The sequence below is a fragment of the Coregonus lavaretus genome (genome assembly GCF_964263955.1).
Source record: "Coregonus lavaretus genome assembly, chromosome: 14".
In the NCBI taxonomy this organism is placed as follows: Eukaryota; Metazoa; Chordata; class Actinopteri; order Salmoniformes; family Salmonidae; genus Coregonus; species Coregonus lavaretus.
In genome coordinates this window covers 35,359,284-35,382,293 of record NC_140001.1, presented here as the reverse complement: position 1 = coordinate 35,382,293, position 23,010 = coordinate 35,359,284, and the positions used below count along the sequence as shown (strand labels likewise).

General features: G+C 42.0%; 1 protein-coding gene across 1 annotated transcript; it reads left to right on the top strand.

Annotated features, from left to right (window-relative positions):
• Window positions 1-5,450: 5,450 nt before the first annotated feature.
• On the top strand, window positions 5,451-16,321 carry LOC311140908 (condensin complex subunit 2-like). The gene is made up of 18 exons (XM_084176181.1): window positions 5,451-5,611; window positions 6,142-6,361; window positions 6,474-6,564; window positions 6,755-6,847; window positions 7,155-7,272; window positions 7,488-7,639; window positions 8,170-8,359; window positions 8,724-8,806; window positions 9,128-9,324; window positions 12,304-12,449; window positions 12,585-12,691; window positions 13,038-13,157; window positions 13,644-13,751; window positions 14,060-14,206; window positions 14,426-14,536; window positions 14,839-14,915; window positions 15,208-15,283; window positions 15,897-16,321. The coding sequence occupies exons 2-18, from the start codon at window positions 6,147-6,149 to the stop codon at window positions 15,954-15,956; spliced, it is 2,091 nt and encodes a 696-aa protein (XP_084032307.1). The 5' UTR covers window positions 5,451-5,611; window positions 6,142-6,146; the 3' UTR covers window positions 15,957-16,321.
• The last annotated feature ends 6,689 nt before the right edge of the window (window positions 16,322-23,010 follow it).

Below are 23,010 nucleotides of genomic sequence, written 5' to 3'. Positions count from 1 at the left end.
GTTAGTATTGTGGAGTAACTACAATGTTGTTGATCCATTCTCAGTTTTCTCCTATCACAGCCATTAAACTCTGTAACTGTTTTAAAGTCACCATTGGCCTCATGGTGAAATCCCTGAGCGGTTTCCTTTCTCTCCAGCAGCTGAGTTAGGAAGGACGCCTTCATCTTTGTAGTGACTGGGTGTATTGGTACACCATCCAAAGTGTAATTAAGAACTCCACCATGCTCAAAGGGATGTTCAATGTCTGCTTGTTTCATTATTTTGTTCATCTACCAAAAGGTGCCCTTCTTTGAGAGGGGTGGGGGGACAAACTACTTGAATTTTTTCGTGGTTACACATGGTCTGCGGTTGTGAGGCCGGTTGGACGTACAGCCAAATTCTCTAAAACAACGTTGGAGGCGGCTTATGGTAGAAAAATGAACATTCAATTCTCTGGCAACAGCTCTGGTGGACATTCCTGCAGTCAGCATGCCAATTACACGTTCCCTAAAAACGTGAGACATCTGTGGCATTGTGTTGTGTGACAAAACTTCACATTTCAGTGGCCTTTTATTGTCCCCAGCACAAGGGGCAACTGTGTAATGATCATGGTGTTTAATCAGCTTCTTGATATGCCACACCTGTCAAGTGGATAGATGCTCTTGGCAAAGGAGAAATGCTCACTAACAGGGATGTAAACAAATGTGTGCACAAAATTTGAGAAAAATAAGCTTTTTGTGCGTTTGGAAGATTTCTGGGATCTTTTCTTTCAGCTCATGGAACCAACACAGATTTGAGAATCTGGATCAGCAGTCATGTACTTAACATTACATTTTTTGACAATATGAGTTTCTTATTTTCTGTTCTTAGATTTTGCTGTTATTTCAAGTTCAATGTGTAGGCCTATATTGTCTATATCCTATTAAAGTAAAAGATGCCAAAAAACATATCAGGACAGTGTTTGGGCTAATGTGAAAGCATAAACCCACAACGGTCCATCTCATAGAGGTTTATGATAAGCGATCATTCAATAAAGTAAAGTTCAGATACTTACTCGTCGGATAATTGTCCATTTGACCCAGCTGGAATGGGTTTGTGTCTCCAATTTCTTTTTGGGATACGGAATTATTTTCCAGGACACCAGAGTTGATGTGGGCAGCAAAATCCCTGTGGTCGTGAAAGCAAACTAACTGCTCCTCATCATCAATAAGTACCTGTCATGTAATCAAATTCTCTGTCGGCACTGGAGCACAGTTCGCTTAACTGCACCACCAATCTGCGTTCATCCTGGGGCAGTGGTCTCGGTGGCTACAGCGGCGGCGGCCATCTGAAGCTCAATTTGCCTGAATTCTTTGTCAGAATATAGCCTAGTGTTATTAATCTGTAACACTAGGCTACTGTCTTCACTTCTCCCCCAAAAAATTGTTGTATCTGTGATTGTGAATAATGGCCTTATGTCCAGTTTTTACATTAAGGGATTGCCCCACGAGAGTGCACATGCGCAGTTGTTGCCTATCTCTGCTGTTGTTGCGGTTGGCCACATAAAATTATGATATAAAATAATTCGTTTTAGGTGGAAAAGTAAACATTTCCTGACTCAAAACCTATAGTACTTCAGATAAAAATAGAGAATTCGGCCGTACGCCAATAACACAAAGAATGTATCTATAATTCGCAGATTTCTCAATAGCTCTTTGACTGACAATTGAACAGAGTCACGTGACCCTGTTTTTGCAGCTTTCCAGTTCCAGGCTGCGTTTCAAACTGAAATTATAAACTGGGTGGTTTGAGCCCTGAATGCTGTTTGGCTGACAGCCAATCGTGTGACAAAACGTGTATTTTTACTGCTCTAATTACGTTGGTAACCAGTTTATAATAGCAATAAGGCACCTCAGGGGTTTGTGATATATTGCCAATATACCACGGATAAGGGCTGTGTCCAGGCACTCCGCGTTGCGTCGTACATAAGAACAGCCCTTAGCCGTGGTATATTGGCCATATACCACACCTCCTCGAGCTTTATTGCTTAAGTTGACAGCCCTCGGCCCTAAACCCTCAGCCCTTGAATGACGTTTTACATCGTTACATCCGAGTGTACCTTAAATGGAACGAGCTGCAAAAAACACTCAAACTGGACAGTTTTATCTCCATCTCTTCATTCAAAGACTCAATCATGGACACTCTTACTGACAGTTGTGGCTGCTTCGTGTGATGTATTGTTGTCTCTACCTTCTTGCCCTTTGTGCTGTTGTTTGTGCCCAATAATGTTTGTACCATGTTTTGTGCTGCTACCATGTTGTGCTGCTGCCATGTTGTGTTGCTACCATGTTGTTGTCATGTTGTGTTGCTACCATGCTGTGTTGTCATGTGTTGCTGCCATGCTGTTGTTGTTGTCTTAGGTCTCTCTTTAAGTAGTGTTGTCTCTCTTGTCCTATTCTTTATTTATTTTTATCCCAGCCTCCGTCCCTGCAAGAGGCCTTTTGCCAAGAATTTGTTCTTAACTGACTTGCCTAGTTAAATAAAGGTTAAATTAAAAAATATGTATAAAATAAAATCCCTTGCCCAAGCGAGGGAGAGTGATGATCGGAGAGGCAACGTCCTTGGTGGAAATCTTGAAATTGAGCTTAAAAACAACCAACCTAAAGCTATTAATGTACCTAGTAAGCTAACGTAGCTAGCTAGCACTCCTGTCAGGTAGCTAGCTACAGTTACCCATAGCTGGATAGCTAGTTTGATAGTTTGGTCATTGATTCCAATACATTTCAGAATGCCCAAAAATATGTTTATGAATCTAGCTACGTTTTATAGGCTCCTCACTACGAGACTAAGCCAATTTGCCAACGCTAAAATCAATGTTGTCTAGATATATTATAATTTTCTGACATGCGGGGGGATAAAAATAACGTGTTTGGACTGCAGGGAGAGAGAGGGGGAAAAGGCAAATTCCACCTAACGAGTTTCACTGTATGGAATCACTTGGGAAATGGTTTGATTTTAGGTAAACTTCCACTTTAAGAACAGCCAGGATGAACCTGCTCCTCCCATTGACCAGATGGGAAATGTTTTAGTCAACTCTTCCTTTAGAGAACTGTAACATGTGTCCCTTTTTATTTGTGATATCACAAGGTTTTCATACATTCACAACTTTTTGTGAGGATTTGTTGCCTTTTTCCTAAACACAGCAGCCCTTCAGATTGCTAATGAAAACTCAACCAGCTCTCTCAACCACAGAATTGTGGGACAGCAAAGGATGTCCTTAGGTGACAGACAAAGGAAGTCCTCATGTGTTTAGGACGAGTTCACAGGGAGTGAGGAGGAAGTCATCATCAGGGTCCTCGGGTAACAGAACTGGAGCTCTACCACATCACCACCACCACATCCTCGCAGACAGACAGATGAGTCTCTCTCTCAAGACCACCTGAATGAAATATGCACCACAGAAATTAATCCATGTGACTCTTATTTTCAGGAAGTGTTGGTCCTTCCAAAAAAGTCAAGCAGAGTCGAAGGAATGTCAAAGATCCCATTAATCTTTGTGGTGTTGGACTCATTTTGGGAATTTCAGAGTATCAGTTTAACACAGATAGACATATATTTAAAGTAATTTATATCTCAAGTAATTATGAGTTTTCTAAATGTAAAAAAAATGGTCTCCCTGTTTTTACTCAGTTTTGGCCAAGAACTTGTAGGGGGGGCAGGCACAATCACCAGATGGTGCCGCAAAGTATTGGCAAAGTAGTATGGGTTGCACCGCCGTCACGCCATTGCCATTGTTATCAACGTTCCACAGACGCCGCAGCCGACTTGATGGCCAAAAGTAGAACGGGGCTAATGACTGAACGGGAGCTAATGACCGTTTGAAATGCATCTCGATTTAAATTATTATATAAAATTCTTGCTAACAATAGAATGTTATTTATATGGGGGATACAATCTTCCCAGCTCTGAAAATGTTGCTGCGAAGAGACAGAATCATTAGATCATTTGTTTTGGTACTGTCCATTTGTAGCTTGTTTTTGGACACAGGTCCAGGAATGGCTAAAGGATTGCAATATTTACCTGGAGCTAACCCTGCAGATAGCACTACTGGGTGATCTGAAAAGTCATAGTCAATCGTTCAATAATATAATAATACTTTTAGCAAAAATGTTTATTTTCAATTTACAATCTGTAGAAACAATGAGAATAGAAGGGTTCAGAACTTTTGTAAAACATCACAGTACAGTTGAAAAATATATGGCAAATAGAAATCCAATATGGATGGTGTTAAGAGATAGATGGGTGGTGTTGAATGGAGTTGAAGGATGGGCCTAATAACAACTAACATCAATTAATAACAACAAGATAACTAATGTAAAGCATACTGTGTCCATAATAAGTATATAGGTTATAGGTTGAGAGCTTTTGTGAAAGAGCACAGTTAGAAAGATATGGCATATAGAAGCAAACCGGATGGACATCATGAAAATGATCGGAGAGGTTGAGGAAGTTCATGAGTAAAAACAAAATATAATTATTGTAAAATTGACTGTGTCCATAAAATTTATATAGTATGTATAAGCTGGAAGTAGAGGCCTAAGCATTGTTGATCACTAGTTTACTCCAATTAAGGAAGGGGTGGTGGGGTTGGAAAGTAATAAAGATGAATATATATTTTTTAAAGGATATGTATATTAAATCAAATCAAATTTTATTTGTCACATACACGTGTTTAGCAGATGTTATAGCGGGTGTAGCAATCACACGCTATTGAGTTTGCCCTTTTTGTCGTCATGCTAGGTATCAGAAGCCACAGCAGCCATTTGGGAATGGCAGTGTCAGCCAATCAGCTCCTTTGTTGTTCAGCGCGACGTGCCTTCCATAATGGCTGCTGTGGCTACCAATGTTATTATAGTTTTTAATATTAGTTTTTATTTCTATTATTTTCTTTTTTTATTCAGTTTCAGTTAGTTTTCAGACCTGATTTACTATTTTATATTTAGTTTCTGTTTGATAACATTTCTATTTTTTTTTTCTATTATTTAAGTTGTTTCAAGTTTTAGTTCCAGAGGTGGTCATTCGGTTTCTCAAGCCTGATGACAGTTACATTTACATTTACATTTTAGTCATTTAGCAGACGCTCTTATCCAGAGCGACTTACAGGAGCAATTAGGGTTAAGTGCCTTGCTCAAGGGCACATTTACGTCATTTAGCAGACGCTCTTATCCAGAGCGACTCACCAATTGCTGCGTTCACCCTATAGCCAGTGGGATAACCACAGAGAATATTTATTGAAGAAAGTTTTACTTGCAATAACTATGATATGTGGTTATTTTACCTACCTTTTGAATGTTGAATGCACGGACTGTAAGTCGCAGTAGATAAGAGCATCTGCTAAATGACCAAAATGCAAACGTTTGTAAGCCTCTCTGCCCAAAATGTGGGTATGGGCGGAGTCGAGTGTTTAAGTTCTTGATTCAACGTGGTGACGCATACTGTCGTTACGTAAACCGTTCGGCGCAAAATTCAAATGTGATCAGGAAGAAAAGAGTATCAGTACAAAGTAAAACACGCTTCGTGTTCATTTAGGCAGCTTAATATTTATATAAAGAAAGATTAAGTCACTGTTCCAGAAGCGTTGGATATAATCGAGGTAACGTATGAAATCGATCTACAGCTTTTTTGTTTTCATCCAGCATTCGTAGCTAGCGTTAGCTAAAACATGTTCTGTAGGATAGGAAGTTAGCTAGCTAGTTATCTCACTGATGTCAGATACTGTAACTATATAGCAATTTAGCAAGCTAATCCAGCGTGTCATGTTTTTAAGCTAAATCGTTGGCTAGTTGACGTTGGTATCACTGCTTACAGTAACAACAATCACAAACGATACCTTGCTGTATCTAGCTAACGTTAGCTAGCTAGGCTGGATTTTGCTTGTGCAGCCCTGCTAACTAGCTTAAGGTTACTTGCCAACAACAAGATGTTATGACTGCTTTAATATTGTCAAATCAAGTCTTCTTTGCCTTGGTAACGTTAGCTAGGCTCATATATCCAACTGTTACATTTAACATATAATGGTAATGGTAGCTAGCTACAGTATAACTTGTCTAAATGCAACTTTAGGAAGCAGAGAGGAATAAAGAAGTGAATGTGCATCACTGTGTCCGTTTTTCCCCCGGACAGTCACGATGAGCGCATCCTCCACACCCATCTCCCGGGTGCGTCAGTGGGCCTCACCGTCCCTGAAGCACAAGGGCGCCTCTCCTGCTGCCAGCAACACATCGCTCCTCGCATCTTTCCCAGGCAACGATGATGAGATGGAGCGTCGTCAGAGGCGCAGATCCCGGGTCATTGACCTGCAAGCCGCCACTGACTCCTCATTTAATGAATCTGCCTCTCATAGGTAGGACACCCCAAGCCCTCTCTTTGCTAGTAATCTCCTATACTACATATTGACAGGTGTCCTATATATTTTTTAGACCTTTGTATAAGAGACAATCCTTGTTTGTATTCAGCACCACGGGGACCCCTGCAGCTGTGCCTAAGCTGTCAAATGCACAGATCTCAGAGCATTACTCCACCTGCATCAAACTCTCCACTGAAAATGTAAGCAGAATGTGCATGCACATATTTACTATCGTTAACAGCCACTTCTAAGAGGGGCAGAATCCATCCCAAGGAAATGTTGATGTGTTGCTCTCCCTCCTCTTAATTTATTATGGCATAATATCTCCAACCATGCAAGTTATTGGAAACTGGCATCTCAGATTTACAAAGCCTTGTTCTGTTTTTGTAGAAAATTACCACCAAGAATGCCTTTGGTCTCCACCTGATTGACTACATGGCTGACATCCTCAAACAGAAGGATTCTGAGCTCACAAATTTCAAGGTACGGCTTTAGACCTAAATTATTCCTTTATTGTAGTTTCTGTTTATATGTCTCTTTGAATTTCCTCATTACACAAGACTCTCTTCAGATTTGCGCTACTACTATTAAGGAGATGAAAGTATAATCTGCTAATGCAGAGAAGAAATAAGCTTATAGCCCAACCACTTAAGATATACATTGTTTTTATAGGCCTACTCCAAAATAATGGAGTTGATGATAGACTATTCATTTCACTTTACTGGCCTAGCGTCTGTTGGCTGTATGAGAGAGTGACCATCTCATACTGTTTCTGTCTGTCCCTGCCAAGGTGGCAGCGGGTACCCTGGACGCCAGCACCAAGATTTATGCGGTCAGAGTGGATGCTGTCCATGCTGATGCCTACAGAGTCCTGGGAGGATTGGGTGCTGAGACCAAGCCTGGGGAAGGTGAAAGCCTCTTAACTATAACATCGTTACACAGTCTATGTTTCCCAAATAGCAAACTATTCCCCTTATAGTGCACTTCCGAATAACCAGGGTCCATAGGGTAGTGCATTATTTAGGGAATAGGGTGTGACACTGACTTTCTCTGTCATTTAATAAATAACAATAACAGATCAACAGCCTCTGTTTGAACCTTTCCTCTCCTTGTGTTTGTGTAGAGCATGGAGCAGGGGATGAAGGAGAGATGGAGGAGGGGGCTGAAGGTGACCTGGCTGCTAAGCAAGTGGTGAAGAAGAAGAGGCATCCCAAGAAGACTGTGGAGCAGAACCTGAGCAACATCAACAGCTCTGAGTCTGAGAGGAAGTGTGAGGTAATTGATGGTTTTCCTGCTCCAGGACTGGCCTGAGGTAAAAGACCAGGCTATGCCTGTGTTTGTTGTGTTCGTTGTGTATTCAGCTGGAAATCTTCGAGACTGGTAGCCAAATAGTGCTTGCGTCCCAAATGGCACCCTCTTCCCTATATCAAATCAAAATGTTTTGGTCACATACACATATTTAGCAGATGTTATTGGGGGTGTAGCGAAATGCTACACCTGCAATATAGGGAAGGATCTGGTCATCATTAGTGCACTATATAGGGAATAGGGTGCCTTTTGGGATGCAACCCAGGCTACACTTGTGATCATTGTGGATTCACCTGGAAATCTTTGAGACTGATAGCCAGACACTGAATAAAGATGGAATTGATTAGGAATGCCTTGATTTAATGTGAGGACTTATTATCACATTTCCTGAGAGTATGGATCCAGCCTGGATTGTGAAAGTTTCTACAAAGCTCATTCATGGTAAGCTCACACATATTATCCCCCTCCTCGTTATCGTCCTACCCCTCCAACTCCAGGTTGACCCCATGTTCCAGCGCATGGCGTCATCCTTCGACGAGAGCAGCACGGCAGGTGTCTTCCTGTCAGTGTTATTCAGTGAGGACAGTCGCTGTGAGCTCCTCTTCCCCTCCCACATGACCCTGCTGCACTCCAGCCCCTCTTGCTCTCAGCATCCGCCGCAGTGCGTCCCTGCAACACCCTTCACAGGTAACAATGACCGTGTCATCACACTTCGATCTGGGGCCATATGTAGCAAGCGCCTCAGAGTAGAAGTGCTGATTTAGGATCAGTTTTGTCTTTTAAATAAAAATAATATGATATGAATAAGGAGAGTCTGATCCTACATCAGCATTCCTAATCTGAGACGCATGATAAATACGGCCCCTGGGCTGTTTTTGTTGTATACTGCCCCTTAGTGGGCTAGCGTAATATCTAGATTTTTGCAGAGACATATAAAATGTCTGGTTCTACTGATCATTGAGTGATGCTGTAAGCCAAGGTATTGACAGTTGGCCTACTTGTTCCGATAATAGTATCAAGCATGTAAAGATGTTGATTGTGTGATTGACAGGTGGTCTCCAGCGGACCCAGGAGAAGAGCTCTATCTGCCCCTCCCTGGCAGACTTCTCTTTCACCAGCTGGAACCCTGACCAGGTCAGAGCAACATACACTGGCAATATACACAGCCTGTGTCTCAAATGGCACCCTTTTCCCTATATGGTGCACTACTTTTGACCAGGGCCCACCCGCAATAACATCTGCTAAACATGTGTATGTGACAAATAACATTTACATCATTTAGCAGACGTTCTTATCCAGAGCGACTTACAAATTGGTGCATTTGATTTGATATAGTCTTTATTTTTGTTTGGAAATTATGCAGATGGTCAGATTGGATGTACAGTTTGAAACAGTAGCTAAACAGCCTCAGAGTATCTTAACCATAGTCTTTATATAAACTGTTGTCATATACAGACCATGAACCAGATGCTGGAGAAGTTAAAGCAGGGGGATCACGTGTTTGACGTGAACGCGGAGGTGGACGAGGAGGAGTGTCAGGACTTTGGGGATGATTTTGATGGAGACTATGAGGAGGGTCAGGGGGACTATGGTGGCGACGGCTCCAAGGAACACAAGGATGGCTGTGAGGCTGGAGGGCCCGGGAGAGGAAGGTGAGGATATTGAGGGTGTTTGTTACAGGGTGGTAACAACCTAGGGGTAACATACTGAGGTTTTGTGTTGGTACTCTGCTTGTTTATACCTGTAGAGGACCCCAGGGATGTTTCATGAGGCACCAAAGGGTATTCCACTTTTAAACGGGTCAGGTACCTTGAAGTGACTTTGTTCTGTCTAGAGTTTTTTGTGTACCATGATCTCCTGAGTGTTAAAAAAATGTTTATGCCAGTAACACACCCAGACCCAATAAAGCGGCTATCAGCAGTTGAAACGATAACAAAAAGCTGAGGGATGGTGCTGGAGAAATGTAACCACTCTCAAATTCATAGAGCTATGGATGCAGGGACTGACCCAACATTTTATCGTTTTAACCATGTTTTGAGGCTATTTTGTTTACGTTTACAGACATTGCAGTAAAACAAGTATATATTTTGTGTTCTGATGGGCTATGACAGTTGAACTAAGCTAATGAGGCATTTATAAGTTACATTCTTCAAGAATCAATAGGTATACACTGAGTGTACAAAACATTAGGAACACCTTCCTAATATTGAGTTGGACTCTCTTATTCCCTCAGAACAGCCTCAATTCGTAGGGGCATGGACTCTACAAGGTGTCGAAAGCATTCCACGGGGATGCTGACCCATGTTGACTCCAATGCTTCCCACAGTTGTGAGAAGTTGGCTGGATGTCCTTTGGGTGGTGGACCATTGTTGATACACACTGGAAACTGCTGAGCATGAAAAACCCAGCAGCTTTGCAGTTCGTGACACAAACCGGTGTGCCTGGCACCTACTACCTTACCCCGTTCAAAGGCACTTAAATCTTTTGCCTTTCTCATTCACCATCTGAATGGCACACATACACAATCAATGTCTCAATTGTCCAAATTTTTTTTTGCCTGTCTCCTCCTCTTCAACTGCATTGATTTAACGAGCGTTATCAATAAGGGATCATAGCTTTCACCTGGTCAGTCAGTCTATGTCATGGAAAGAGCAAGTTTTCCTACACAGTGCATTCGGAAAGTATTCAGACCCCTTGACTTTTTCACATTTTGTTACGTTACAGCCTTATTCTAAAATTGATTAAATTGTTTTTTTCCCTCATCAATCTACACACAATACCCCATAATGACACAGCAAAAACAGGTTTTTAGAAATTGTTGCTTATTTATTACAAATAAAAAAACTGAAATATTACATTTACATAAGTATTCAGACCCTTTACGCAGTACTTTGTTGAAGCACCTTTAGCAATGATTACAGCCTCGAGTCTTCTTGGGTATGACGCTACAAGCTTGGCACACCTGTATTTGGGGAGTTTCTCCCATTCTTCTCTGCAGATCCTCTCAAGCTCTGTCAGGTTGGATGGGGAGTGTCGCAGCACAGCAATTTTCAGGTCTCTCCAGAGATGTTAGATCAGGTTCAAGTCCGGGCTCTGACTGGGCCACTCAAGGACATTCAGAGACTTGTCCCGAAGCCACTCCTGCGTTGTCTTGGCTGTGTGCTTAGGGTCGTTGTCCTGTTGGAAGGTGTACCTTCGCACCCAGTCTGAGGTCCTGAGCGTTCTGGAGCAGGTTTTCATCAAGGATCTCTCTGTACTTTGCTCCGTTCATCTTTGCCTCGATCCTGATTAGTCTCCCAGTCCCTGCCACTGAAAAACATCCCCACAGCATGATGCTCCCACCACCATGTTTCACCGTAGGGATGGTGCCATGTTTCCTCCAGATGTGACGCTTGGCATTCAGGCCAAAGAGGTCAATCTTGGTTTCATCAGACCAGGGAATCTTGTTTCTCATGGTCTTAGAGTCCTTTAGGTGCTTTCTGGCAAACTCCAAGCGGGCTGTCATGTGCCTTTTGCTGAGGAGTGGCTTCCGTCAGGCCACTCTACCATAAAGGCCTGATTGGTGGAGTGCTGCAGAGTTTTTGCAGAGTTCTCCCATCTCCACAGAGGAACTCTGGATATCTGTCAGAGTGACCATCGGGTTCTTGGTCACCTCCCTGACCAAGGCCCTTCTCCCCCGATTGCTCACTTTGGCCGGGCGGCCAGCTCTAGGAAGAGTCTTGGTGGTTCCAAACTTCTTCTATTTAAGAATGATGGAGGCCACTGTGTTCTTGGGGACCTTCAATGCTGCAGCCATTTTTTGGTACCCTTCCCCAGATCTGTGCCTCGACACAATCCTGTCTCGGAGCTCTACGGACAATTCTTTCCACCTCATGGCTTGGTTTTTGCTCTGACATGCGCTATCAACTGTGGGACCTTATATAGACAGGTGTGCCTTTCCAAATCATGTCCAATCAATTGAATTTACCACAGGTGGACTCCAATCAAGTTTTAGAAACATCTCAAGGATGATCAATGGAAACAGGATGCATCTGAGCTCAATTTCGAGTCTCATAGCAAAGGGTCTGAATACTTATGTAAATAAGGGATTTCTGTTTTTTATTTTTAATAAATGTGCAAAAATGTAACACTTGTTTTCACTTTGTCATTATGGGGTATTGTGTGTAGATTGGGAGGATTTTTATTTATTTAATCAATTTTAGAATAAGGCTGTAACGTAACAAAATCTGGAAAAAGTCAAGGGGTCTGAATACTTTCTGAATGCACTGTATATCATTCATTTTATACGTAAAAAAAAAAAAGTGATGTTGCAACTGCATATTACCCTTTTTAAATATCCAGTTTAGATGTCAGGATGAATGAAGAGAAACCATTTTACTCTTGACAGAAACAGCTCCACTACTACTGACTATGACCTACTTAAATTCAGTCCAGACCTAAAGCTTTAGGATTTAGTTACTTATCAGAGCAAAAGTAATTGGCCTTACAAAGCTGATGACGTGTTAGTAAGTTAATTTTTTATTATGCACAAAAATGGGTCATTATTTTTTTCAAGTCTCTAGACTTAATAAGGAAACAGATTTTTGTATTTCTGTATCTCCAATAAAATGTGATGTTATGACTGTTTACAGGGATGTGATTCCCATCGGAGAGGGGGACGTAGCCACCATGTGTCTGCAGCTGTCCGACCAGCCCAGAGATTACTCCTACTTCAGCCCCAGGACCATGGCTACCTGGGCAGGCCCTGGCTACTGGCGCTTCAAACCTCTGCTCAAGAGTGAGTGGTGGTTGTACACAGAGAGCCATGTTGTTTATGTATGTTTGGGATATTCCCTTAACAGCATTGTCCACTAAATATATCTTCTTCATTCTTCCCTTCTCGCTTTCTGTCTCGCTCTCGCTGTGTGTTTAGAGGACAACATGCCTGAGAAGGAGGGTCGCAAGAGAAAGCCAAAGAAGGCCTTTGAAATCGACTTTAATGACGATGTCAACTTTGACACCTACTTCCGCACCACTAGAGTAAGCCCTTGGTTACCCCTCTAGTTCGCTGATGCAATCCCTCTCAATTAGTCTTGATGATTGTTTGATCCGTACCCAAGAGCATCACTCACTAAGTGCCAGTTTTCTGAGCCATTGCCATTGTGACAATTACTGTATTATTCACTTGTGTAAATCAGTTTTGATGCTAATACAGGGGTCAAGTGTCTTAACAATCCCAGCCTGTGTGTGAGACAGTTGTGCAGTTTCATATTAGTCACTGCAGCAGAGGAAATGTGGTTTTAGTAGCTGAAGGGGTTTCCCCACCACTCATATATGGACTCAGACAGTTCTCTCACCTCTGTCTATGTTATTTGGGTTCTCTCAGGCCGCTACCACTAACACCAAGTCAGCCCTCAGCACAAGCAACAAGAAGACCACTCTGGCAGCAGACTTCCAGTTCCCCCCTGAGACCCTGTCCCAACTCAGCCTCAAGCCCGCCAGCACAGTAAGGCCTCCCTTACACCCTCTTTATCCCAACAACCAGCATGGAATAAACACCATAGAAATAAATGTGCCGCATACCAGTTGACCCTGTCCTGCATCTCCATGGCGATACAGGGGGACAGTGGTGTGCTAAAACAATGTGCAGCCGCCACCAGATACAATCAGACCTTCATCACCGTAGCTGACTGGAACTGATACGCTGCTACAACGTTATCCATTGTACTACTAACATCTTTGATTCGCACTCCTTCTCTCACTTTTTCTCTCTCCCCTATGTATTACCCCTCTGTCCTATTCCTTCTCTCCCCCCACCCACCTCAATCTTTTTCTCTTTCTCTCACTGTTCTTACATACAAAAACAAGAGGAAAAATGACAAATTAATGTAGAACCTTGATGGTAAACATTGACTAATTAGAAGTGAGGGTTGTGATGCCACTAACACACGTGATGTGTTCTATGTCAGTTAACTTGTGTGTTCTATGTCAGTTATGTAAAGAGGGCCAGAAGAGGTTGTCTGGAGAGCTGGGGGAAGGCATCGGAGACTACGACTACAACAATGCCAATGACACAGCCAACTTCTGCCCCGGACTGCAGGTCTGAAACCACCATACTGTCAATCTCCCACAGTCTTATTCAACACTTCATTTCCCTCATACCTTTTTTCACCTTGTAATATCAATCAATCAAATTGATTTATAAAGCCCTTTTTACATCAGCAGATGACACAAAGTGCTATACAGAAACCCAGCCTAAAACCCCAAACAGCAAGCAATGCAGATGTAGCCATTATAACATGGCATTATTTATCCCCCATCAATGCCACATTTTGGGCCCTCAATTGTTTAGTAGCTGCTTCAAATAATGGGTTAATCTCTCTCTACATCTCTATCAATCTATATAAGGGCGGTGAAAGTGATGATGATGGTGAAGGGTTCATTGGGGGTACAGATGACACCCAGCCTTCTGTGGATGGTAACCCCGCCTCCTCACAAGACCATGACGACGTGTCCACCTATGGGGAGGATGACCTGGTGCCAGAGCCACACAGGGTAAGACTGAAGGGAAGGGGAAGCCAATGTTTAGCGAGTGTCTGTTTGAAAAGTTTGCATTTGGAGACAGTGGCCAGATAAACAAGACCAAAGCATGTATTGCTGTCTTGCCTTGTCCATAGACTGCTTACATGGCAAGGAAACCAATATCGCGTTTTCTAATGTGGCAGAATTATCCCTTTTAAATGTTGTTAAGCCTAGCTTTACTTTTCATTTCAGGTTAACAAGATTGAGATCAACTATGCCAAGACAGCCAAGAAGATGGACATGAAGAGGCTCAAGAACACCATGTGGAATCTTCTGACTGACAGTCTGGAAAAACCAGCCAAGGTCAGTTTCTTTCCCCGCCAGGTCTCATTGATTGGATTCTGTGATCGGCAAATGTTATTGTCTTCCCTCCATGCCTCTTCCTTGCAGACCTGGGTTCAAATACTATTTAAAATCGTTCAAATACTTTAAGTGTTTGCTTAAGTCTGCCTGGAGTACCAGGTGGACAGTGTTTGCACTTTTATATTGGTACCATTGTAATGGGCAAGCTCAATCAAGCTCAGATTATGTATTTTAAATTATTTCAAATAGTATTTGAACCCAGGACTGCTTCCTTGTGATTAACAGTGTTGTGTTCTCAGCAGGAGGTGAAGAATGTGGAGACTTCAGTAGTGTTTGGGGAGAAAGTCTTCAGCCAGACCACACAGACCCTGCTTCAAAGGTACCAAGCCTTAATATCAGTACTGGGCCCATTCTCAAATGGCTCTAGTGTTCTTTCTCAGCTGCCATTGGAGAGCAATTTGAAAAATTGTGGTGGATTTGCTTCTTATTTTTTCCTTAAACTGGTAGCTAGATAGACATGAATAATTGATTTAGACACTGCTGCCAACTGAGGGACTTTGGATGGGGATGGTCCAAACATTAATTTGCTCAAACGGATGTGGATAGGACATAAGTGCTGATAAATAATTGAATAAACCCCATATCTTCTCCTTCCTCTCCTGCCCCTTCAGCTTGCCCCCCACCATGGCTCAGAACCTGTCCGTGCCCCTGGCGTTCGTCGCCCTGCTGCACTTGGCCAATGAGAAGGTGAGTAGCTACTCCTCTGACTGCCAGCATATAATAATATAATAATATGCCATTTAGCAGACGCTTTTATCCAAAGCGACTTACAGTCATGTGTGCATACATTTTTACATATGGGTGGTCCCGGGGATCGAACCAACTACCCTGGCGTTACAAGCGCGGTGATCTACCAGCTGAGCTACAGAGGACCACAATCATAGCATTCCTAAAATAAGTTGGTTCTAGACATTGCTATTATGTTGACATATCACATATAGTTGTACAAAGCTACATTATTAACAAAAAAATATATTTGGAGGTTTTCTTAGTTGAGAGGGTTTGTGGAAGGAATCATAGTGGACTTTAATGTATCTTGGCTGTGCTAAATAGGCTGTGTTTACACAGGCAGCCCAATTCTGAAATTCACTAATTGGTCTTATGAAAAATCACATCAGATATTTTCATATCAGATTTTTTTCAGAGCTGATCTGATTGGTCAAAAAAAACAATGAGTGAAAAAAATATCAGAATAGTCTTCAGTATCAAGACTGTGTTCACTTGGTGGTTGAGTGTGAAGGAAGAGTTAACCGCAGAACTCACTCATTCTTTGTCATTCATTGTCTGTTTCTTTCAACAGAATTTGGAGCTCATCAAGGTGGACGACATGTCAGATATCATCATCAAGCAAGGTCAATGAAAAGGGATAGACAATGGGACTTTAAAAACAGAGTTATTTCCTTTTCTCTTCAATCTGCTTAATATCACCTTTTCTATGTATATGATGAATTATGTGCCATTCATGTCAAGCAAAGGCACCCTTACATTTTAAATTTTTAGCCTGTGAAAGATGTTATTTCTCAAATGTATAATAAGTGGCCCTTAAAAATGACTCCTCTGTCTTTTTATTACCTGAAGTGTTTTAAACATATTTACCTGTACTTTCCGTTTAATCTGTCCTTTTTCTCTCTACATCTATTGTGTGTAGATAATTTAAATGCTTCACTCACAACGGTGTAATGTGTACATACATACCAAAACAAATAAACATTTGTTTTCTACATTACCTGGTTCCTGTGTACAAACAAGCAAACTGCAGGGGTAGCCCTTTTTAGCTAATGGTTATTTATGCTATACCTTATTACACCGTAAACTGACGTCATTGGATTGTAGTGAACTCCATGCAGCCTTGTCACAGAGAGGCAGTGTCCCAAATGGCACCCTATTCCCTAAATAGTACACTAATTTTACCAAATCCTTAAGGCAATAGGGTGCCATTTGGTATGCAGACAGGGTTAAAACCGGTTGGTCAGGGTTAGTAGTGCAGATAGGCTGGGTGATACCAGCATGACTGGTACAGCCGGAGCTGCTGGGCTGGGTCCAGTCACGCACTCATGGCTGGCTGTAGAGGGAGGTTTGCATGGTGATAGTCTGTGTGAGACTAGTCTGAGAATGTTTTTTATACATGTTACACCGCCTCAATTATCTCTATTCAACATGATTCTATATGGAATGATGAATGCAGGGCATCGCACACCCCATTCCTTACCTTGACTGACACTACATTTGGAATTTAAAAGCCGATAATGATTGAAAGTTCACTGCAAAAATGTATGCACTCACTACTATAAATCGCTCTGGATAAGAGCGTCTGGTAAATTACTAAAATGTAAATGCAATAATTGCTTTCCATAGACCCACTCAGCATTAACAGGGTATCACATATAGTGTACTGAATGAGGATATTTGAGATTTAGCTTGACACTTGTCTGTAAGCATCAAAAGCATACAGCAAACAACCTAAAAGCAAAAGCACAAGACTCAACCTAAAAGCTTGTTTGAAACTCCATCGGATATAGTAGCCTATTTCAGCATGTGAGATCAATCCTGTTAGACAAGATCCATCTTTATCACTGGGATGTTAAGAGGGACGTCATGCCCAAAAATCTGAGGGGGCACAAGTACGTGAGTATAACTGGTAGGTGGTCCGGAGGGCTAGGCCCCCCCGTCTTTAAGTTGCAGAATTTAGCTTTTTTCAAACACCTGAAACAGTGTTTTCCTGCAATCTAAAGCCATAATCATTATGCTTAATTATATGTATATAAACTCAAATATATAATTGATAAAAAAAACATTTTCTTTTAACAAAATGTTTCAAAAAGGTATAATCTTCGTAAATGATATCATCTGTAGGACTGGTGGAGTTATGTCGCACATGCAGCTAACAAAAACATATGGAAATGTCTGCTCTACCCAAAATTACAACCAAATAATTCAAGCATTACCGCAAAAATGGAAGGGGGAAAATGTAAGGAACTTGTCTGTCGGCCTTGCATTTGTTGATAACGGGATATGAAGAAGGACGAGCCGGTCAAGGATCGATTCAGACTAGGTGGTAAATTGTATGACAAGCGGCAGTTTATTCAGAGTAAAAATGTCTGGTACAAAACGTGCACGGTCTCGTTCTTTCAGCTCATAGGGAACCTCCAGAAAAAAGCCCCAAAAAACAGTTCACATATGTTTTATACTTTTTGTAAAGTAGGTTGAGTCTGGCAGATCTGATCTTCTGGTTGGTCCATGCTGCTCGGGCGTCGTCCTCTGTGATTGGGTCTAGGAGATCTACACACTGTAGCTCAGGGCCTTTGTTCCGAATGTTTCAGCAAAGTAGGAGATTTGGTGTGTGCGTTTAGTTATCTCTTATCTTGAGTGAGTCTGTGTGTGTGAGTGCATTTGTGGCAAGAGTGTGTGTGTGGTCAACACTTGTCTTGGAAAAAGGAATTAGTTATAGCAATTTAATAGCAATAAGCTGTTTATAAAAATAGCATTTATTACACATTAAAGAACATAATTGGTTAAAGAAAACTGTGATAAATAATAAAGTATACCAGTTTCATTTAAGGACCAAAGGATTGACAGCCATCCTATATAGATTGCAAAATAGTTGGGAAGAGATTTTTGACGTACCGATCCCATGGCATAGTGTTTATGAACTGATACGCAAAACGACGCCGGATTCAAAACTTAGAATTGTTCCATTTAAATTATTATATAAAATTATTGCTACCAATAGAATGTTATTTATATGGGGGATACAATCTTCCCAGCTCTGCAGATTTTGCTGCGAAGAGACAGAATCATTAGATTGTTTTGGTACTGTCCATTTGTAGCTTGTTTTTGGACACAGGTCCAGGAATGGCTAAAGGATTGCAATATTTACCTGGAGCTAACCCTGCAGATAGCATTACTGGGTGATCTGAAAAGTCATAGTCAATCGATCAATAATATAATAATACTTTTAGCAAAAAAGTTTATTTTCAATTTACAATCTGTAGAAACAATGAGAATAGAAAGGTTCAGAACTCTTGTAAAACATCACAGTACAGTTGAAAAATATATGGCAAATAGAAATCCAATATGGATGGTGTTAAGAGATAGATGGGTGGTGTTGAATGAAGTTGAAGGATGGGAATAATAACAACTAACAACAACTAATAACAACAAGATAACTAATAATGTAAGCATACTGTGTCCATTATAAGTGTATACAGTGGGGAGAACAAGTATTTGATACACTGCCGATTTTGCAGGTTTTCCTACTTACAAAGCATGTAGAGGTCTGTCATTTTTTATCATAGGTACACTTCAACTGTGAGAGACGGAATCTAAAACAAAAATCCAGAAAATCACATTGTATGATTTTTAAGTAATTAATTTGCATTTTATTGCATGACATAAGTATTTGATCACCTACCAACCAGTAAGAATTCCGGCTCTCACAGACCTGTTAGTTTTTCTTTAAGAAGCCCTCCTGTTCTCCACTCATTACCTGTATTAACTGCACCTGTTTGAACTCGTTACCTGTATAAAAGACACCTGTCCACACACTCAATCAAACAGACTCCAACCTCTCCACAATGGCCAAGACCAGAGAGCTGTGTAAGGACATCAGGGATAAAATTGTAGACCTGCACAAGGCTGGGATGGGCTACAGGACAATAGGCAAGAAGCTTGGTGAGAAGGCAACAACTGTTGGCGCAATTATTAGAAAATGGAAGAAGTTCAAGATGACGGTCAATCACCCTCGGCCTGGGGCTCCATGCAAGATCTCACCTCGTGGGACATCAAGGATCATGAGGAAGGTGAGGGATCAGCCCAGAACTACACGGCAGGACCTGGTCAATGACCTGAAGAGAGCTGGGACCACAGTCTCAAAGAAAACCATTAGTAACACACTACGCCGTCATGGATTAAAATTCTGCAGCGCACGCAAGGTCCCCGTGCTCAAACCAGCGCATGTCCAGGCCCGTCTGAAGTTTGCCAATGACCATCTGGATGATCCAGAGGAGGAATGGGAGAAGGTCATGTGGTCTGATGAGACAAAAATATAGCTTTTTGGTCTAAACTCCACTCGCCGTGTTTGGAGGAAGAAGAAGGATGAGCACAACCCCAAGAACACCATCCCAACCGTGAAGCATGGAGGTGGAAACATCATTTTTGGGGGATGCTTTTCTGCAAAGGGGACAGGACGACTGCACCGTATTGAGGGGAGGATGGATGGGGCCATGTATCGCGAGATCTTGGCCAACAACCTCCTTCCCTCAGTAAGAGCATTGAAGATGGGTCGTGGCTGGGTTTTCCAGCATGACAACGACCCGAAACACATAGCCAGGGCAACTAAGGAGTGGCTCCGTAAGAAGCATCTCAAGGTCCTGGAGTGGCCTAGCCAGTGGAGGGAGCTGAAAGTCCGTATTGCCCAGCGACAGCCCCGAAATCTGAAGGATCTGGAGAAGGTCTGTATGGAGGAGTGGGCCAAAAACCCTGCTGCAGTGTGTGCAAACCTGGTCAAGACCAACAGGAAACGTATGATCTCTGTAATTGCAAACAAAGGTTTCTGTACCAAATATTAAGTTCTGCTTTTCTGATGTATCAAATACTTATGTCATGCAATAAAATGCAAATTAATTACTTAAAAATCATACAATGTGATTTTCTGGATTTTTGTTGAAGTGTACCTATGATAAAAATTACAGACCTCTACATGCTTTGTAAGTAGGAAAACCTGCAAAATCGGCAGTGTATCAAAAAAAGTATTTGATCCCCTGCTGATTTTATACGTTTGCCCACTGACAAAGAAATGATCAGTCTATAATTTTAATGGTAGGTTTATTTGAACAGTGAGAGACAGAAAAAAATCCAGAAAAACGCATTTTAATGAGGGAAATAAGTATTTGACCCCCTCTCAATCAGAAAGATTTCTGGCTCCCAGGTGTCTTTTATACAGGTAATGAGCTGAGATTAGGAGCACACTCTTAAAGGGAGTGCTCCTAATCTCAGCTTGTTACCTGTATAAAAGACACCTGTCCACAGAAGCAATCAATCAATCAGATTCCAAACTCTCCACCATGGCCAAGACCAAAGAGCTCTCCAAGGATGTCAGGGACAAGATTGTAGACCTACACAAGGCTGGAATGAGCTACAAGACCATCGCCAAGCAGCTTGGTGAGAAGGTGACAACAGTTGGTGCGATTATTCGCAAATGGAAGAAACACAAAATAACTGTCAATCTCCCTCGGCCTGGGGCTCCATGCAAGATCTCACCTTGTGGAGTTGCAATGATCATGAGAACGGTGAGGAATCAGCCCAGAACTACACGGGAGGATCTTGTCAATGATCTCAAGGCAGCTGGGACCATAGTCACCAAGAAAACAATTGGTAACACACTACGCCGTGAAGGACTGAAATCCTGCAGCGCCCGCAAGGTCCCCCTGCTCAAGAAAGCACATATACAGGGCCGTCTGAAGTTTGCCAATGAACATCTGAATGATTCAGAGGAGAACTGGGTGAAAGTGTTGTGGTCAGATGAGACCAAAATCGAGCTCTTTGGCATCAACTCAACTTGCCGTGTTTGGAGGAGGAGGAATGTATGCTTTGGGGATGTTTTTCTGCTAAGGGAACAGGACAACTTCACCGCATCAAAGGGACGATGGACGGGGCCATGTACCGTCAAATCTTGGGTGAGAACCATTACTGGAACCATGTCGTCCAAAAAGTTATACTTTTGAATCATCTGTCCATAGAACGTTCTTCCAAGAGTCTTGATGATCATCCAGGTGCTATTTGGCAAACTTGAGTCAACTTTTTGGATGAGATGGGTCCCATTATGCCTGGCGAAAACCAAACACTGCATTCCACAGTAAGAACATCATACCAAAGGTCAAGCATGGTGGTGGTGGTGTGATGGTTTGGGGATGCTTTGCTGCCTCAGGACCTGGACGACTTGCCTTAATAGAAGGAACCATGAATTCTGCTCTATATCAGAGAATTCTACAGGAGAATGTCATACCATCCGTCTGTGAGCTGAAGCTGAAGCGCAGCTGGGTCATGCAGCAAGACAATGATCCAAAACACACAATCAAATCTACATGAAAATTGCTAAAAAGCAACAAATTGGAAGTTTTGGAATGGCCTAGTCAAAGTCCAGACCTAATCCCAATTGAGATGTTGTGGGAGGACTTGAAATGAGCAGTTCATGCTTGAAAACCCACACGTCACTGAGTTAAAGCAGTTCTGCAGGGAAGAGTTTGCCAAAATTCCTCCACAGTGATGTGAGAGACTGATCAACAACTACAGGAAGCATTTGGTTGGAGTCATTGCAGCTAAAGGTGGCACAACCAGTTATTGAGTGTAAGGGGGCAATTACTTTTTCACACAGGGGAATTGGGTGTTGCATAACTTTGTTTATGAAATAAATATGTAATTGTTGTGTTATTTGTTAACTTATGTTCCCTTGATCTAATATTAGATTTTGGTTGAAGATCTGATAACATTCAGTATCACAAATATGCAAAAGTAGAGAAAATTAGAAAGGGGGCAAATACTTTTTCATAGCACTGTATATATATACAGTGGGGGAAAAAAGTATTTAGTCAGCCACCAATTGTGCAAGTTCTCCCACTTTAAAAGATGAGAGAGGCCTGTAATTTTCATCATAGGTACTCGTCAACTATGACAGACAAAATGAGGAAAAAAAATCCAGAAAATCACATTGTAGGATTTTTTATGAATTTATTTGCAAATTATGGTGAAAAATAAGTATTTGGTCAATAACAAAAGTTTCTCAATACTTTGTTATATACCCTTTGTTGGCAATGACACAGGTCAAACGTTTTCTGTAAGTCTTCACAAGGTTTTCACACACTGTTGCTGGTATTTTGGCCCATTCCTCCATGCAGATCTCCTCTAGAGCAGTGACGTTTTGGGGCTGTCGCTGGGCAACACGGACTTTCAACTCCCTCCAAAGATTTTCTATGGGGTTGAGATCTGGAGACTGGCTAGGCCACTGCAGGACCTTGAAATGCTTCTTACGAAGCCACTCCTTCGTTGCCCGGGCGGTGTGTTTGGGATCATTGTCATGCTGAAAGACCCAGCCACGTTTCATCTTCAATGCCCTTGCAGATGGAAGGAGGTTTTCACTCAAAGTCTCACGATGCATGGTCCCATTCATTCTTTCCTTTACACGGATCAGTCGTCCTGGTCCCTTTGCAGAAAAACAGCCCCAAAGCATGATGTTTCCACACCCATGCTTCACAGTAGGTATGGTGTTCTTTGGATGCAACTCAGCATTCTTTGTCCTCCAAACACGACGAGTTGAGTTTTTACCAAAAAGTTATATTTTGGTTCCATCTGACCATATGACATTCTCCCAATCCTCTTCTGGATAATCCAAATGCACTTTAGCAAACTTCAGACGGGCC

Coding starts and splice junctions, on each gene's coding strand:
- LOC311140908 (XM_084176181.1), top strand. CDS start 6,147: ATGAGCGCATCCTCCACACCCATCTCCCGGGTGCGTCAGTGGGCCTCA. Junction 9,325..12,303: donor GGAGGGCCCGGGAGAGGAAG/GTGAGGATATTG, acceptor GACTGTTTACAG/GGATGTGATTCCCATCGGAG. Junction 13,158..13,643: donor GCCTCAAGCCCGCCAGCACA/GTAAGGCCTCCC, acceptor GTTCTATGTCAG/TTATGTAAAGAGGGCCAGAA.